A 19,761-nucleotide genomic window follows, 5' to 3' on the forward strand; every position below is an offset into this window, starting at 1 on the left:
TCTCATCATTCAGTAATCTTGACCACATTGCAGCTGGCTTCCAAGAACACAAAATCAGAAGCTGCTTGTGTTTGAAGGCTTATGCTTGCAATTAGCACAGTATCGCTTCCTCTTTGTTGTACTTCTGATCAAAGCCAATCTCAAGACCAACCCAACTCAAATTCTAGGGGAGGGGAAATAGTCTCCATCACTTAATTCAAAGAATGGCAAGGAATTTGTGGCTATCTCTAACCTACTGCAGACCTCCACATTTACTCGGCTCAAATCACCACAGCTATCACAACAGCTATTAGAAATTATTCCTTAAAGTGTTAACAAATCTGGGTCAGATCATCTTATGTAAGTCCTAATAGTAACTATTTCTCCAAAAGAACAAAATAGCTCAATTTTTGGCCTTAGATTAATGAACACGAATTTTATATACTATTACAATTCAAGAGCTGCTTTAAAAACTATTTAAAATTTAGCTAGAATTTATATAGGTCTGTTCTATAGAAACATAGATCAGGTGATATCTATAAAATCTAGAGAAAGTAAGTAAGGTGAATCTTAATCAATATTTTTTTTTCAAAAATAAAAGCCAATACATTTCTGTGAATAAGAAGAGTATTTCTGTAAGGCAAAAGCAGCCATAAATCAGAGGTGTTAACAACTATTACGTGTCTGTTACTAATGGTAGAGATGAGCCTTCTCTGGATGCCCTGCCCAGGGAATGCCCTTATTGGCCACCAGGAGTTTCACTGGCTTCCTGGGAGGGCTAATGAAAGAGATGTGGGGCTCAGGATAAGACCACTAGTCCACCAGAGTTCAGATATACTGTTGGCTATAATTCAGCCTTTTCATGGGTCCTCAAATATGTCTTGCTCCTTCTTATGAGTTTTTGCACCATTCCTGTTTACTCTGTCTCCTCCCCACACTTTCCCTTTTGGCTTAGCTAACTCCTCTTCATCCTTTAGTTGATGGGTTTATATTCCTCATCCATAGTGACATTTACCCAAAATTAGGTCAGATGTTCTTGGGGAAATTCCTACTTCTGCTGTATAAATAATTTTGCAGAGCTGCCTCACCTCTTCTGGGGTCTTAACCCATTATTCAGGGGTGACCCCCAACAACCATGTCTGTACATGAAGACCAGCTTCCCTAGCTCTGATCAATTAGTCCAGTGGCAGACACTACACTCAAGATGGATGAAAGACATTCTCTTTTGAACTGAAAGACTTGGACTTTTGATAACTAAATCACATTAATGAAGCACATCGGAAGGAAAATCCATAAACCCCTAGCAAAGAGGTAGAGCTAATTTGATTCTTGCACTTAATTATCTCCTCCTTGTATCCTGTTAGACATATCTATGACCTTCCCATGTATCCCTTTCTTCTATGAAGCTATCCAGAGTTGTCTATAACTCCCAACCAAAGACTTAACATAATTTATACCAACTGGAATGGACTCATGCATGCATGTATCATGAGTGGTGTATTTGTTCTGTGTCATTTTCGGTGCTAGATTGAAAGCTCTGGGAAGACAGGAAAGATGTCTGCCTTGTTTGGTCTTATATCTTGAACACCAAGCAGAGGGCTTGGCATGTGGAAAATGCTCCGTAAATATTTATTGAATGAAAATGGGGGCACCTAGGTGGCTCAGTCAGTCGAGCATCTGACTCTTGAATTTGGCTTAGGTCATGATCCCAGGGTTGTAGGATGGAGCCCTGAGTCAGGCACCACGCTGAGTGTGGAGTCTGTTTAAGATTCTCTCTCTCTCCCTCTGCCCTCTACCCCATTCACATGCTCTCTCTGTCTTTCTCTCTAAACTAAAACAAAAAAAATTTTTTTTTAATTAAAAAAAAGAAAAGAAATAAAAGTACCAAACTGATGAGGCTCTTTGGGAAGAGACTTCACTGTGGTTGAGCAGGAGGCTTGAGGAATCCATTGTGGGTTTAGATTCCATGTTGGTGAGAAATGCTTTGAATGCTATTGGCTACTCAGGTAGTCACATAGCTCACCCTTTGGAAAATATCCTGTATTATCTGATGGCAGAAAGAGTAAAGTACAAAGACCCTGTTTACCTTTGGATGCCAAGATTAGCTGAAGGAGCTTTCTTACTATAGGTGGAAAAATCTTTCTAAATTGAGGCAGTACAGGAGAGGAGGATGGTAGCTCTATGAAGCAGTGGACCCTGCAGGGCTGTGTGGACCATCATAAACAGACTGGTGAGAGGGCAGCTTCGCAGCAGGAACGAGGCTGGGAGAGTCTCTGCTGGTCAGTATGTGAGCACAGAGCATCTCTGACGGCCCTTTGCAGCAGGGAGAGCAGCTGGAGGTGGATGGAAATGAGGGTCCAGGGGAGATCTCATTTCCTGTCTACAACAATTCCCTGGAAACAGGTCTGGCAGAGTTGAAGTTTCAGTATCCGTAATAGTTCTAAATCCACACAGAGTTCTAGGGCTGCCTCCTGATCCTCAAGCTCTTAGCAGTTCCAGGCTGGTGTCACAAGGGTAACACTATCTTAGCTTCATGCTGGGGTATCCTAGTAAGAATTCCTGCAGAACACAGGTTTTTAATCCATCACAAAGTTGTGTCTCTTTGTAATTATTATTTTTTTTAGAATGTGAACCTGCCAGATAACTTGGTCTGATGTGTGAAAATTGAGTTCAAAAAATGAGAGCTTTTTACTTCTGTGCTTAAACTATCTACTTTATAATTGCCCTAATGCAACTTTGCATTAGATTATGTCTTGATAACAGCCTAATTCCTAATTTGCGATACCGTGCAAAACCATCTTTGAACTTTGCAATGATATCCAACTGAGAGTCAAAGACGAAAGCCTGATTTCCTGGCAGTCACAATACAGTAACCCTCAAGCTTCATGACTCACCCCATTCTTCTTGGGGAAGATTCTAGCTCTACCAGTTCAAACTTGTCCAATCCTGTCGGGAGCTACTCTGCCAACATACAGGTGTCTATATAGAGGTGAGACGTTTTGTTCAATTGCTGTGAGTCCGAGACCACAAAATCTGTTTTAATAGCAATTTTATCCAAAACATTTTTTTCAGTTTTGGTGAGGGCCTATAGCTTTAAATTTTTTGTCTAAGAGTTCTTAAAAAGCTTTACTGTAGTTAGCCAAGCAGAAATTATATAGCCCAGTGTTTAAGCTCCTATACTCTATAACCAAGCAGCCGTGGTTCAAATCTACCTTCACCTACCTGTTCATTAGGGTATGGCTAGTTCCTAATTCTCTCTAAGCCTCATTTCCCTCTTCTGTGAAATGAAGATAATAATAGGACATCCCTCACAGAATGAACAGGAGAACTAAGTAGCACATCGTAAATACTCAGTAGATGTTCTTATTATAACTATATTTAAGCCTGGAATATAAAATAAAATTATTTTATAGATTCAGATGTCTTTCACATGGTAGGTTTTAGAAATTGCTACAAATCCTTTAACACTGCTCCCCTTGAAGCAGTATCCATGTCCCTTCCATTTGAATCTGATCAAGCTTGTGACTGCTTTGACCAGAAGAATATGTTGGAAATGACACTATGTGGCTTCTAATCCTAAGTCATGAAAGAACATGCAGTTTCTGCCTCATTTGCTGGAACACTGAACTGCCATGTACCAAGTCTGACTACCCCTAGGCTTCCATGGAGAAGTAACATCAGAGTAACATCAGTAACATCAGAGGCCAGCCATCCCTGCTTACAGGCCAGTCATTTTGGAAGTGAATCCTCCAGCCCCAACTGTTCCGGCCCTCAACTGCCTGAGTCACCCCCTAGCTGTTGGAATCCTCCCTACTGAGTCCCCTGATTTTGTGGTGTATAGATGAGTCATTCCCACTGTCCCTGTCCAAATTCTTGAGTCCATGAATCATGAGCATAATAGAATGGCTATCATTTTATGCCACTAAATTTGGGGTGGTTTATTACATAGCAATAGGTATATGGCACATTTAGAAAATAATGGATTTAGAGATAGTCGTGGGGTAAAAGGGAAAATAAACTATATCAAAATCATCAGATCCAATCTTGATCTGTGTGCATGCTTTCTAAATATATATCAATTTTTAATGATGGCAAAGTTTACTCTCTTCTTTCTAAGCTAAGATCCCTGTGTTAATCTGAAGGGCTGGCAGCAAACAGAATGCCATATAAATTCCACAGACTACAAGGCCCTGAGGGGAAGCACACTAGCCCATGTAGCAGAGACTTCTCTTACCTCTATTCTAGAGAGAGCTGAGGGGAAATGAAAGCTGAAAAGAAAAACCCTTGGTTTAAATAGACCCCGATTGCATTCCAACCTATCAGATCAATAATGCAGAGATTCCTAAAATCAATATGCTGAGGCAGTTTTATCAAATGCACTTGCCTATTGATTAATATTCTGACTTTTAAATGTAAATATGCATACTTCTTTGTTGTGATCAGAAATACAGAATATTAAAGCCAGCAAGATATACTATAACCATTTAGATCATCACCCTAATTTTATAAATGAGGAAACTGAGGCTCAGGAAAGTAAGAAAACTCACTGAGATAAAAGAAGTCCCTTTCACCCAGCACTGAAGAATATTCCAAAGTCCAGGACTTTCTTCTGTTGCAGAAAAATGTAAGACTGGCGAGTACATCCCCTAAGGGTGTACCCCATCAAATCAGATCACAGGAAGGCTACACTTTTGGTCTATTTTTTCTTTTTCTTTTTTTTGTCTCCTTACGGAAACACCTTTCCCCACCTAAGATACACCATTATATCTTGGTTTTTATCATGGGCAGATATGAGAAATGGCCATCTGACATTGCCCTATGGCATTTGATATCCTTTATACTAAAACATCCCTAATAATTGTCTTAGAGTTAGGTTCTTGGCAGAATTTTGTGTTCCCTAATGAATTTTCTTTAATTAGGTTACAAAAGTTATGGAATTTATCTTGTTTCCCTTGGCATGCTACCATGGTAATGCAGATGGTAACTGCATTTGAATTCTGGTTCTCCTACTGATACGCTGTGTGAGCAAGTCAATGTCTTAAGCTTGTATTTCTGTGTCTTAACTGAGGATCTTGCTATCTGCAGCAGCACTGTCATGAAGATTAAGTCAGGTACTATGATATGATAACTTTCATGGGAAAAAATGTTTTTCTTTCTCTTTTACTTTTTTCAAATATTAGGATCTTTTTAGTGTTAGATGTCTAATGAAGTACAAATAGCCCAGTGCCGTTCTTTACCATGGCCAAAGAAATGTTGTCAGATCTGAAATGCAATGCCTGGTTGCATGTTCCATTTGTTCTTAATCATAGTCCCAAAGATGATATTTTAAGAAGAATGTGTACTAATACTTTAGAAACCATGGATTGACTTCCATGATACTTTCAGTCATAAGATTCAGGTTAAGGCAAGAAACAACAACAACAACAACAAAACAAATAAAAAATAATTTGATTATGCTATGTTTTTAAAAGATGCACAACATTATTTCCCCCATACACAAAAAAATGTCAAGCTGCCCAGAAATGAGAGCAGAGAGGCTTGCTCACAGAGGCACAAGATTTACTTGTTCTCTTAAAAACTTCTTTCTGCACCAAAATGATTCCAAAGTCTGCGCCCCACATCTTAGCCAATCAGAAGGGCCTCTTTTAGCTCATGAAACATAAGGTTTTAATTTACAAGGGATCATCTATATTTCTTGCCCAGAGCCTCACAGAGGACTACATTTTAAATCCAACACAAATGCCTATATGTTTTGCAAAAGTTTTCCCAGATAGTATACACTATTTCCAATTGCATAATGACAACAGAGTAATTAAAGCAGAGTCATGAGACAGCTCTTTCCATCTGGTCTTTTGGAGAAACTGGTATTTAAGTAATACATTTAGTTTTCATACTTTTATACTTTTTATACTTTTTTACTTTAATCCTCGAATTACAGGACAAATGGGGTAATTATTATCCAACTTTGCTGATGATAATTCAATGATGATTTCTCTTTCCTTTTACACTTCTATTTTTTTAGATGTGTTTTGGTGAGATTTGTGTACAAAGAATCCATGATTTGTATTTATATCTACACCCTTCTATATTAAAATTTTGAGTCTTACCATGGTTAAAATGTACATTCTAACAAATCATAGCTGACCCTCAAAAGATAAGTCAGTTTAGGGTCTTACTATGAATCAGCTAGAACTAAGATAAAGGTCAAGATAATCAAACTGACTGTCTCTTTTGATAAGTTGTTTTGGGAAAAGCATCTTTATTTTAAAGATGGACCTTTCAAAGAGAGTTTATAAATTGAGGCTCTGTGTATAAATGAATCCAAAAACTATCTCACCAATGTCAAGAGCATATTTGTTTAATAATGAAGGGAAAAAGGAAAAAAGAAAAGACAGTTTTAGAATGGTTGCAAAAGAATACAGAGGTTTGGGAAGATAAGAATTAGCTTATGCAGAAATTCCCGGGTTGGAAATTCAAGAAGGAATAAGGTAGAGATTTAGGGTGAAAGCTTAGACAGTGTCTCTAACCTACAGTGTCTGCAAAGGCAGTATGATAGACTCCTAGGTGATGCCTCCCAGGTAGAAGGCAATAGCATAGTCTGGGGTTTCTCTATCACTATCAGCTCCCTAACCAATCAATATCCCTTCACTAGGAATTCAAAGAGAAGACTGAACTCCTGACATACAAAAGTGATACAGAGGTGAAAATCCAATCTTATAGTTTCAAAGTATATTAGGTCTAACCCAGCATTTCTTTTTTTTTTTTTTAATTTTTAAATGTTTATTTATTTTTGAAAGAGAGAGAGACAGAGTGCAAGCGGGGGAGGGGCAGAGAAAGAGGAAGACACAGAATCTGAAGCAGGCTCCAGGCTCTATGCTGACAGCTCAGAGCCTGATGTGGGGCTCGAACCCACAAACCGTGAGATCATAACCTGAGGCGAAGTCAGACGCTTAACCTACTGAATCACCCAGGCACCCCTAACCCAGCGTTTCTTAAACTGCATTCTACAGAGCATGAGGGTCAAGAAAAATATTTATATTCTGAGTCCCAGAGGTGTTACCCCTATTATCCTGGTATAGAAAACTATGTTAAATACTGAGGAATCACCAATCTGCACATCTCAGAAACCACATTTTCTTCTATAATTTTTAGGATAGACATGTTTATTCAATGGAAGTCCATTGACTTTGGTCTGACACAAGGCCTACCCTGGTACTAACTGGCTATAGAGCCTTGGACAAGTTGCTTAACTACTTTGAGCATTTGATTCTTCATCTATTAAAAGAAAATAATAATTAGTACCTTGCCTCAAAGAGTGGTAAAATTTACGTGACAAAATGTAGCATACATAGGGTACATTAAGGAAAAAAATGCCAAATACCTACAATAGCTGCTCAAAAAATATAGTCTTAGCCCGTATTATAATCTCTGTTATTCAACAAAGACAATTCAAACCTGTCACCCACAAGCCAACAACAAAACAACTCACCTAAAATTTCAAGGTCTGCCAGGTTGCCTGTGGAGACTTCACCTAACTGCTTGCGTGTCCATGTGCACTCAACTGTATGGAATTGGAACTGGATCTCTAGCCCTGGGAATTATCCACATTCAACCTGACATAAGTAGTCTGGAGAAACTTCAGAAGATTTGGGAAAGGACTGATAAAACAAGATCTTTGATATAAGAAAACTTGACTGAGTCTGAAGCTTGAAGAACCAATTTCAAGGAGAAACTGGGTTATGTTTATAGTTTTTGCCTAATTGAAATATTTTTATTGCAAAGTTCATAATAGTTCATACTTATTTAGTCATTTTTATCTATGGATATCAAACATTTCCACATCCTGAGAAAATACTATATTTTAGATTAAGGTAAAAATATGCTGCTCATATTTCTCTTCTAACATTATGTTATCCACAGCCTGCGTCACCTCCCCAAAAGACTTTCCATAACACTAATTGTAATGGGTTACAACAACTCTGAACTGTTCTTGATTTTAATAGCTTCCTCTATATCAGATATGTTTAATAAATGAAATACTGGATTGCTATAAAATAAATAGAAGATCTAGGTTTTTTTACTTTGGAAGACAACTCTCAGGAAATGATTTTTTTTTTTTTTTATTTTACAAGGCCTTTTTTTACACAGTCTGAGAGAAAACTACAGAAAACTGACTCTTTTTTTTTAATTAAAAGCATTATAACTACTCAAAAGAACATAAAAAGGGTTAAAATAAGCATCTAATGAAATTCAAACCAAACAAGGCCATTTTACCTGAAGTTCATTCTTTAACTTTTCTGGGTATTATATTCTTCATTGTAAGAGGAGAAAATTCACTAGTTCCTAGATGATGTCTGGTTCCTTCCAGTGCCATGATCCAGCAAGAATGACTTTTTTTTTTTTTTTTTTTTAACTCTGATACCATGTCTGAGCCTCCTCCCTAGTAAACTTCACTGTCCAGTGGAGGGTAAACTAAGCTCAAGAATTTCAATACAACAACTTTTGAAGCAAGAGAGTGTCACCTACTCTGAGGAACAGAACTGAGCACTCTGCCTTAATCCCTATGCCCTATTTGTTGGGGGGAGAAGAGGGTTTGGAGCAGTGGTGTTGGTGGGTGCTTAATGCCTGTGATGCTTAATGCATGTGATGCTTCACCAATGATGACCTTGAGAGAACGGAACACCAGACAGATAAGTCTTTATAAGAGAGGAATGGTAGAAGGAAGTTGTCTTGGTAAAGTTTCTAAGCATGGGATACTATCAGCAGAAGAATGAGCATCAGGGCAGAAGGCTAGAGAAAAAGTGTCCCTGGGAGACTGTGGGCTGGAATGCCGGAAGGTAAAATGAACAATTACGGACTGTGAGGGCTCAAAGGACCTCAGAGAGCACCTCCTTTTCAATATCAAAATCTTACATGAATTATTGTCAACACACATACACACACTCACAAATGGAACCTGTTGTACATTTAGTACCTGTTGCATTTTCTTAAAAAAAAAAACAGGCACTAGGAATCCAGAAATACTTTAAAAGAAATATATATTTTATGAATTTGCTATGTGCATGAATATTTAAAGAACAATAACATATGTACCTAAGACAAATAGATGTCATTTTGGTTTATCAGGTAAAGATACAGCTGCACATCCTTTAGAGACACCAACATGCATAGTGATGATCTTCAGTGCCCTGTTAGTATATGGTACAAGTAACACCCATCTTAAATAGTGACCTTTATGTCTAGACTAATGTTCAAGCTTCCCAATGACAACGTGGTCTAGGTTCCATCTTTCACAGTCCTTCTGAAGCCACCCTGCTGTATATGTGGGAGAAAGTGACCCTCAATAGCTTCCTATTGTCTGTAGATTATTCAGCCCAAACTTTTTAGTGTGGACTAAAACTTTCTCCTGCCTTCCTTGAGATATCTCAGGCACCCTCACTCCTCACCCCCACTCCGTTTGGCACTTTAAGCACTATAGAGCCTCTGTCTTTTGCACCTTCCACCCACCTCTCTATCAGAACACTTCTCACCCATTTCCACTGGCTGGCTGCTTCCACTGTGCTCATTCAGCTTTGGGATGGGCGACAAGATAACTGATCTACCTTTCTATGCCCTACTGTACTATGACTTCCTGTAAGGCTGGGCCATGTCTTGTACATCTCTTTGTAGTCTACTACCTAATATCGCTTATAACCTAAGAGGTGCTTCCTAAGTATGTATTAAACAAATGGATGGATAAGCAAAAGATAGAAAAAAAATTTGTAGAAAAGTATCCTGAAAATCTAATCATAGGTCAACAAATCCTAGATAGAATTAACAATACAATGGCAATTTACTGATAAAACTGAGTCATGTTGTTAAAACATCGTTTTAAAAAACCTTACGCAGAAACAACAAGAATGTAAGGAGGCTGAGATGAATTGTGTTGTTTGTAATTAGGAAGGGAACGTGCAGTTAGCTCTTTTGCTTTCAGACTTCGCTGTTTGCTAAACTGGCATCCCCAGGTCCGCACACCAGTGGAAGACCACGCTGCAGCCCAGCCTGGCTCCTAACCGGCCCAGTTTGACACTCCCAGGAGTTGCCCCTGTGCCGTGGACGTTCCAGCCCTGGAAGGCTCCAATAGCTCCCCCACAGCTCAGGTTGGTCGCTGGCGGTGCTCCTCCGGGTCCGAGGCACTTCTGGAGGCTTGGGCAGAGAGGACGCTCCCGAAGAGAGGTCGTCGCATTCTCAAGTTTTTCTCTCTAAATATTTAATGGTTCTCTCCCTTTGCTTCTGTTTCTGACTCGATCACAGAGGAGAAAAGGGGACTACAAGAAAGATAACAGTAGCGGATGGCGCACCTGGCTTTACTTTTCAATTCCGTCAAAGTTTGTGTTTGTGTTTTGTTCTTGTTCTTCATTTGACAGCAATCCCGTGAACTTCTCCTTGGGGGAAATGGCGCGTCCAAAGCCCGCCAAGCCCAGCCTGAGAGCTCTTGGACTTATTAGAGTAATATTTGAAACCAAACCTCGATAGACATAAACTCAAAGGAAGCCCTGCGCTCCTGAAGTCAAAGGCATCTGTCCTGATCGCGGTGCTCGGTTTGCTGTTTGTAACCAGAGTTAAGAGCAGGATTTTTAAACATGAAAATGGATAAAAGAAAAGCTGAGTCCCGAGGTCCGCCGACTCCTATTCATTATCCCCAGCAGCATATGGTACCATTCTCCTACTAGTGCTCGCCCTTTCTTCCGCAAAAGCAAAAGCAACCAAGCCTGTCCCGCTTCATAGCAAACCCACTCTTTGTGCCGGAGCGGTGCCTCTGCCACCACTACTACTTCCTCCTCCTCCCGCCCCCTCCTCCTCCCGCCAGCCGCCGACTTTCGCTCAGGGAAGCAGGCGGCGGGTGCCCTTTGCGCGGGGAAGCCAGTGCCGCGATTGGGCGACGGTCCCTGAGCCTCCAGTTCCGCGTCGGTTTCAAGGCTCCTCCCTCCTGGTGAAAGACAGACTGCGGGGCGCCTGGAAACCGGTCCGAGGGCGCGCGAGGGAGTGGAGAACGAGCGAGTTGAGGGATTGACACAAATGGTCAGGCGGCGGAGAAGGAGGCGGAGGCGCAGGGGGGAGCCGAGGCTGCTGGGCTGCCGAGAGTTGCGCGCTCTACGGGGCCGTGGCCACTAGCGCGGCGCCGCCAGCCGGGAGCCAGCGAGCCGAGGGCCAGGAAGGCGGGACGCGACCCCGGCGCGCCGGAGCCACCCGGGCTCTACCCGCCGCCCACGCTTCATGAATCGCAAGTTTCCGCGGCGGCGGCGGCTGCGGGACTTGGAGCGGGAGCCGGGGGAGCGGGCTGAGCGCAGCTCGGGCTCGACGGAGGCCACCGGCGCGGAGGAGATCTCCCCGGACGCAGGGGGAGCCGCCGCCGGCCGCGCCACTGCCAGCCTCAGCCGGGCGGCGCCAAGAAAGGAGCCGAGAAAGTATGGCTGAAGAGGAGGCGCCTAAGAAGTCCCGGGCCGCCGCCGCCGCCGGCGGCGCGAGCTGGGAACTTTATGCCGGGGCGCTCCCAGCTGGACCGGTGGCGGAAGGGAGCGGAGATGCAGAGAGCCACCGCCGCCGCCCCCCAGCTGACTCCGGGCGCTTGGCGCGCCGGCTCCTGCTACTGCTTTGGCTGCTGGAGGTTCCGCTGCTGCTGGGGGTCCGGGCGCAGGCAGTGGGCCAGGGGCCGGGCCAGGGGCCCGGGCCGGGGCAGCAGCCCCCACCGCCGCCGCCTCAGCAGCAGCAGGGCGGGCAACAGTACAACGGCGAGCGGGGCATCTCTATCCCGGACCACGGCTACTGCCAGCCCATCTCCATCCCGCTGTGCACAGACATCGCGTACAACCAGACCATCATGCCCAACCTTTTGGGCCACACGAACCAAGAGGATGCGGGCCTCGAGGTGCACCAGTTCTACCCCTTGGTGAAGGTGCAGTGCTCGGCGGAACTCAAGTTCTTCTTGTGCTCTATGTACGCGCCAGTGTGCACGGTGCTGGAGCAGGCTCTGCCGCCCTGCCGCTCCCTGTGCGAGCGTGCGCGCCAGGGCTGCGAGGCGCTCATGAACAAGTTCGGCTTCCAGTGGCCTGACACGCTCAAGTGTGAGAAGTTCCCGGTGCACGGCGCCGGCGAGCTGTGCGTGGGCCAAAATACGTCGGACAAGGGCACCCCGACGCCCTCGTTGCTCCCGGAGTTCTGGACCAGCAACCCTCAGCACGGCGGCGGGGGGCACCGTGGCGGCGGCTTCCCGGGGGGCTCCGGCGCGTCGGAGCGTGGTAAGTTCTCTTGCCCGCGCGCCCTCAAGGTGCCCTCCTACCTCAACTACCACTTCCTGGGGGAGAAGGACTGCGGTGCGCCCTGTGAGCCGACCAAGGTGTACGGGCTTATGTACTTTGGCCCCGAGGAGCTGCGCTTCTCGCGCACCTGGATCGGCATCTGGTCGGTGCTGTGCTGCGCTTCCACGCTTTTCACGGTGCTAACGTACCTGGTGGACATGCGGCGCTTCAGCTACCCGGAGCGGCCCATCATCTTCCTGTCCGGCTGCTACACGGCAGTGGCCGTGGCCTACATCGCCGGCTTCCTGCTGGAGGACCGAGTGGTGTGTAACGACAAGTTCTCCGAGGACGGGGCACGCACAGTGGCGCAGGGCACCAAGAAGGAGGGCTGCACCATCCTCTTCATGATGCTTTACTTCTTCAGCATGGCCAGCTCCATCTGGTGGGTGATCCTGTCGCTCACCTGGTTCCTGGCAGCGGGCATGAAGTGGGGTCACGAAGCCATCGAGGCCAACTCGCAATATTTTCACCTGGCCGCCTGGGCCGTTCCGGCCATCAAGACCATCACCATCCTGGCGCTGGGCCAGGTGGACGGCGATGTGCTGAGCGGGGTGTGCTTCGTAGGGCTCAACAATGTGGACGCGCTGCGCGGCTTCGTGCTGGCGCCACTCTTCGTGTACCTGTTCATCGGCACGTCTTTTTTGTTGGCCGGCTTCGTGTCCCTCTTCCGCATTCGCACCATCATGAAGCACGACGGCACCAAGACCGAGAAGCTGGAGAAGCTCATGGTGCGCATCGGCGTTTTCAGCGTGCTTTACACGGTGCCAGCCACTATTGTCATCGCCTGCTACTTCTATGAGCAGGCCTTCCGGGACCAGTGGGAGCGCAGCTGGGTGGCCCAGAGCTGCAAGAGCTACGCCATCCCCTGCCCCCACCTCCAGGCGGGTGGAGGCGCCCCGCCACACCCGCCCATGAGCCCAGACTTCACAGTCTTCATGATCAAGTACCTTATGACGCTGATCGTGGGCATCACGTCAGGCTTCTGGATCTGGTCCGGCAAGACCCTCAACTCCTGGAGGAAGTTCTATACCAGGCTCACCAACAGCAAACAGGGGGAGACCACCGTCTGAGACCTGGGGGTTCAGCCCATTCCCAGCCGTTGGCTTCGTCCCAGCCACTCCCATAAAGCTGGCCCCATGGAACTCTTGCCAAGCCTGGCTACTCGAGGCTTTCTCACTAGCCATTCACTTTTCGCAGGCTCCTTTCAACAACACAGCTCCTGCAAAATCTTTGGTCCCTTGGGGCAAACGGACTGGAGGGCCCAACTGCCACAGGGGGGATGGACAGACCACTCTGGTTCTCACTCTCTGGTACCAGGACTGTACGCTTTTATGATTGTAAATAGCCTGTGTAAGATTTTTGTAAGTATATTTGTATTTAAATGATGACCGGTCACGCGTTTTCCTTTTTCTGCCTTTTCCTTTTTTGTTGTTTTGTTTTAAGTTTTAATTATTTAGGGCGGTTTACCCATTTGAGGCTTTTCCTTTGCCTTTTCAAAGTACTGCAGAGGTAAAACCGGAGCTCACGGTGCTCTTGCTTGTTCTGGCGCGCCCCTCCTTGCGGCAGTCGGGGTGCGTGTGGGGCTGCCTGTGGGGCTGCGCGGCCCAGGTCACTTACCGCCTCCGCTTTCTGCTCCTTCCTTTCCTTCATTGCTTGGGGTCGGGGCTCTTTAGATATAGAACTCCACAGAGCTTCCAGATCCGGGGGTAGACCCTTGCCCATCCCGAATGTGCCCTTGTGAGGTGGGGGGGGGGGGGGCGCACATTGTGAAGGCCTTGCCCCTTTATTGAAACTGAATTTTTCACTGTAGAGAACCTTAACTCCTAGCTTCAAGGAGGTCCACAGATGTGGGCTGCGGCGGTCCCAGCCTTCTTCCACACTGGCCTCCAAAGCCCAGGCATTCCCTCCTACGTAAGTTGGTTAGAGGGTGAGTGGGATAACCAGTGCCAAACTTTTTCAAGTCTAATTTTTGGTGGATGAGCTCATTTCATTCTCTAGTGTCTAAAACCTGGTATGGGTTTGGCCAGCATCATGGAAAGATGTGGTTGCTGAGATTTGGGAAGAGGCTTGGAGCTTTGTGTGGGTCAGGAGAGACTGAAGATGGGGTTTATAAAATGTTAATTCTAATTGCATACTGATGCCTGGCAAACTGCCTCTAGGACTGAGACAGCCCGCATTTAGATTTTACCTTTCTGTAAAATGGAAACATTAGGTCACCTGGAAAGCTTTGTTAAGGAGTTGATCTTTGCTTTCCTTAACTGGATAGCAGAACGTAAGCTGAATAGGAACACTTGAAGGAGATTTCAGTGTAATGGACTTTCTCAAAATGAAGTGCTTTTTATTATTTTTAAATAATAATTAGACATATATAAAAAAGTTTAAAATGTAAAAGTTGTATACTTTCAACATATTATTATGATTTTTCAGCAACACAGTCTGAGGGAGGAACAATCCACATCATTAAAAATAACCTTGTAGGATTCCAGGAGGTAAAGGAGGTGGAATAATTGGTGGGGTTAGATCCTGAAATAAACAAAACATGGGCATGCATGGTAAAGGGACAGTGTGTGCTCCTTTTTGGATTTACAGAAATGCGTCAAATGTAAATCTTTCAAAGCCATTTAATAATATTCACTTTAGTTCTCTGTGGAAAAGAGGAGAAAAGCAAGCCTCCTGATTGTATTGTTTTAAATTTTAAGAGTTTATCTAAATGCCAGTACTTAGGACCTAAATTTATCTATGTCTGTCATACCCTAAAATGACAATGGTCTTTGGATTTGGTATGCATTTATTCTGTTCACTATCACAAAATCATCTATATTTATAGAGGAATAGAAGTTTATATATATATAAAATACCATATTTTTAATTTCACAAATAAAAAAATCAAAGTTTTGTACAAAATTATATGGTTTTTGTGCCTGAAAATAACAGAACTGGAACTGTCTGAACTATCTTTACATTTTATAGTGTCTCATAGCCAGTCCCAAAGTATATAAATTCAGGAATTCAATGAAAAAGTCTATCCTTAAACATTCAGACGAGCCCTTCCAAAGATGTATCCTACTTGCAATGTTGCAACTGACATTGCCAAGTTCCTAGACATCATCTGCTTTCATGATAGTAACAATATAAAATAGAAGTTTCCAAATTATTTCTTTACTGAGAGGATTATTAAAAAGAGAACTCTAATTTTAATATTAAAGTCTTTTTTTTTCTTTCAAGGGGTAAATTTACATGACTTTTTATCATATGGAAGTTTATTTAAATCATCAGGCATCACCTTGGTCATGATTTTTTTGAGGTATTGTCTTTTTCATAATCTTGGATATTCCAAAACCATAAATAGGCAATCAATAAATGGTTAACTGACTGTGTGTTTATAAGCATTTTAAACAGTAGTTGGGTGTTTAAGGTTGTTTTTGTTGTTTGCTTTGGAAGACCCCATTTTTATATTGTTCAAGGAACCTTTTCCAGAGAAATTATCTAGTTGGTCTACTCTTAGTCAGAATTTATATATATATATATGTGTGGGTGTGTGTGTATATATACATATATATATATATATATATATATATATAATCTATATTATATCTATATATACATATATACATAATATACACACACTAATTTTTATAAAATAGAGGTGCAAAGTTTACTTATATATATTACAATATGGAAATAAGGTTATGAGAAATGGAAAACATCAGATGAAAAACCTCCAATACCTTTGGAAAACAAGTCTCTTATTCTTTTATAGACTAAAAATATTTATATTAAATTTTCCCATGAAAATATTTTGTGATAAAATAACAAGGAACTAAAATGAAGACCATTGATGCAATAGAGTTACTTTCATGGTTATAATGCAATTCATTGTCTTTTAAGTCATTATCATTATTTATTTTAAGGCAAATGAAAATATTAAATCTAATTGAAAATAGAGCATTCAATTTCACATAGCAAGATGCAATTTTATGTTCTTTTTTTCTTTGTTTCGTTAATCTCTAGTAGATATCTGAGCAGGTTTTGTTGTATAGACATTTTAAAAAAGGAATTCTTAGGGCAAATTAAAACATATCTCCTCTCTAGGTATTTCAATCAGATGATTTCTGGGGGAAAAAATTTAAGATTATTAGTCTCAATCCATGAAATAAATACAAAGCATTCTTATTGTGGATGTTCTTAAAATGATGCAACTATAAATTTGATGCAGAAAGGTTTTATATATGCTGGAATTAAATGCCTTAAAAGACAAGATTTTCAAGTCACCACCAGGCTTTGTTTTTAGGAAGCAACTTATTTAAAATTGTGTAGCATATAGAAAGCCAGTGTATTCTTTTGTTTCTTTAGGTACTCATGGCAAAACAAGACTTTCCTGGAAAACCGTATAGGTACCGGGAATATGGTCCCATTAGCATGCTGTTTCCATGACAAACCCTATTTTCAGATGGTTTGGTTTGCCTATTTTTTTTTTTAACCAGTTATCAGTTGAAGTCAATTTTACCCCCACGGTGTGCTTGATTTAGCTTTTATAGTAAATGTGTACAGATTATGAAAGCCTTCTGATGCTCTTTTTTTAAAGAGCCATTTTTCACTTAAACTTTGTGGGAGCAGAAAGTCATATTTTTAATCTCAGAGCCAGCCAGTGTCAAACATATGCAAAACAGCTGGATCAGATTTTTCAGTTAGTCTGGGGTTGTCACTTGTCAGCCTGGGTTTGCAGTCCTGGTCCTTTTGTCTCCCTGAGCAATGAAGGCTTCTGCTATAGTTCCATCATTCCTAAAGTCCAGCATGTAACTAGGAAAGGAGACCACAATGAAGACCTGGTGGCCAATTTAAAAAATTGCCTAAACCACAAACTTAGAGGACTTGGGTGGCTTCAGATCACTTTCAATGATACCATGTTTTGGTCTTTAAAAAAAAAAAAAATTTGTTTTTTTTAAAAGATGCCATATTTTTAGTGTGTGTGTGTTTGTGTTCAACTCTGGCTACTCTTGCCTTTATTACTTACTAATCTGTTGATTGGCTATAAGCCACATTTTATGTAACACACATGCAATTAATTGAAACCAGTGATATTGCACTGGGTATCTCTGATACATTTCTGATTATAACATTCTGTGTAACTGGGGCTTGAGAGATAAGAATCAGAATGTGGTCATCACATATGTCTTGAGGTGGACACTAGCTATGTTGTTATTGAATACTTCATGGAACATAGTAACTTCAAAGTCTTGCAGGATTAATCTTTAGGAGCCAAAATAAGATGTGGACTACACGTAAGAATTCTCCGGTTACATTACTAAAAAGAAATTGCAACACTACCTTAAATCCAAGGCTTTTATTTTATGGCCTTTACATTTGAAATGAGGTCTTACAAGGGATGTGGCAAAAAAAGAGTGTTTTTTTTGGTGACTCCTAAGATTTATATCTGTAGTTTGAACTGTTGGCAGATGCCAGTGGTCCCTAGAATTTGAAAAACAGTAGTTGAGCTTCAATCATGACTCAAATTTTCATAAACTTTTTGTGCTTCAATATTTCTATTCACTTTGGTCATAGCTTTTGACAATGGATTTATTAAACCATAATAATTATAGTAATAAAACAGCTTACTTGGAACCTAGTGATTAAAAGACACACTCTAGGCCAATTTCCTTAAGTAGTATCATGATTTGTGATGACAACTGTCTCTACTCCATTACAGAATCAAGTTCTTGTTTAAGATTCTCCTGTTGGAGATTTTGTTTATAAGTTGATTTGGGACCCAAGTAACAGGTCACATTAAAGGATTTCTCATAGAAATCTTTCTCATGTAATGGATTGGCTCAAGTACAATCCATAAGCAAATCCTGCAGTGAACATATGATAAATATTCTGAGGGTCATCAGTCTTCTAAGTCAAACAATCTTAAATTGCTTGAAGAAATAAGATATTTTTCAATAGAGATTTCTCTAAATAAATCTTTTTAAGATGGTGATATTCTAAAGAGGTATATTTTTGAGTGACAAAATTCAAATAATACTGCATTTTGTAAGGGAATCACCAATAAACTAGTTGGGTGGCATATTTGTATAACTAATAATTTTTAAAGTCAAGTATTGGAATAGCACTAATTTTGCACGTTTTACACACATGCTATTTTTTAAATAAAATTGACTTGAAGACAATTTTAAGTTTTAAAATTTATAATATGCATATTTCATATGAAGACCTTAAATAATTTTATTCACAGTGTAGACTTTCAAAACATGTTCATAGGAATACAGTGATGAACATGAAAAGAAACCGCTATTGCAGCTTTGAGATAGTTCTCTGTGGCCTGGATTTCTTTTCTTTCCTTTTTAAAAACCAAGTATCCTCTAATTTGTGGATATCTCCATGTTTCAGATCTCAATACCTGTTTGAATTAAATTTGCAGGGGAATAACTGCAGGATCCCCCCATAGACAAAGTGTGGCCTTTATTTCCTTTCAAGTTGGCAGCGTGTCCTTGCTTAAATGAAACACTCTGAGACAGATTGTTCTCTTGCCCTTGGAAATGCTCATCTTCACAAACACAGCAGCAAATACCTGGAAGTCATACAGGCTAGTTAAATGCATATTCCAAATGCCAATGCTACTTGATTGTTAGAAGAGTTGGGGTTTTTTTCCTTAAAAGTAGATTTAGAGACTATTCTTGACCTTATCTTTCCAACTCTTGGATTTTTTTTTTCAAGTTACCTTCAATAAATCCTCTGTCAAAGACTCAAAACTCAGGTAGGATAATGCATTGTTTAGGTTTGCCCAGGGCTGAGGGGTTTCTTGGGATGTTGGACTTTCGATGGTAAAACCAGGAAAGTCCTACGGAAGCTGGGATGGTGAGTCACCCTGGCTTATGGAGTAAATTATGCTTCCAAGATAGAGTAAAAGCTTCTGTGGTGGTCACTGGTCCAGCATTAAAAGTATTCCACTGCAGCTTTAGGCTTTTTTGTTACCAGATGAAAAGGCAATGAACACAGCCCTTTGTAACTGAAGCTGAATGGAACATGAAGATACAATGGTGCACACCACATTGATATCTTGGCCATTCTGCCTTCTGCCTCCTGAAGAAATGGGGCATAGATACAGGAATCTCAATGACCACTGAGACCCATTCTTGCTAGTCATGAAATCAGGTTAAGTGAATGTTTTTACTTTAAAAAAATCTCAAAAGTATTCCCCTGAAATGAATAAAGTTTTTTTTTTTTAAATTGATGTTAAAGTTTATAAGATTGTAAGGAACTGTTAGGTTTTTGCATATATTTATTTTGTTTTCCTGTATAATAATACGGTCCACTGTAATGAGATTACAAACTCAAGAGGGATTACCACAAATGGCTAAAACTCAACATTTAATTTAATTGTCGTACTTTCTCTCAGAGGTAAGTAGGTTTAGCACCCATACTTTTCCCAAAACAAAAAGTA

At 41.7% G+C, this 19,761-nt stretch overlaps 1 protein-coding gene across 1 annotated transcript; it reads left to right on the forward strand.

Annotated features, from left to right (window-relative positions):
- Positions 1–11,061: 11,061 nt before the first annotated feature.
- On the forward strand, positions 11,062–15,833 carry FZD1 (frizzled class receptor 1). Its single transcript, XM_042917494.1, has one exon. It carries the CDS (start codon positions 11,429–11,431, stop codon positions 13,385–13,387), a length of 1,959 nt encoding a protein of 652 aa, XP_042773428.1. The 5' UTR covers positions 11,062–11,428; the 3' UTR covers positions 13,388–15,833.
- The last annotated feature ends 3,928 nt before the right edge of the window (positions 15,834–19,761 follow it).

This window comes from Panthera leo, chromosome A2 (assembly GCF_018350215.1).
Source record: "Panthera leo isolate Ple1 chromosome A2, P.leo_Ple1_pat1.1, whole genome shotgun sequence".
Lineage (NCBI taxonomy): Eukaryota > Metazoa > Chordata > Mammalia > Carnivora > Felidae > Panthera > Panthera leo.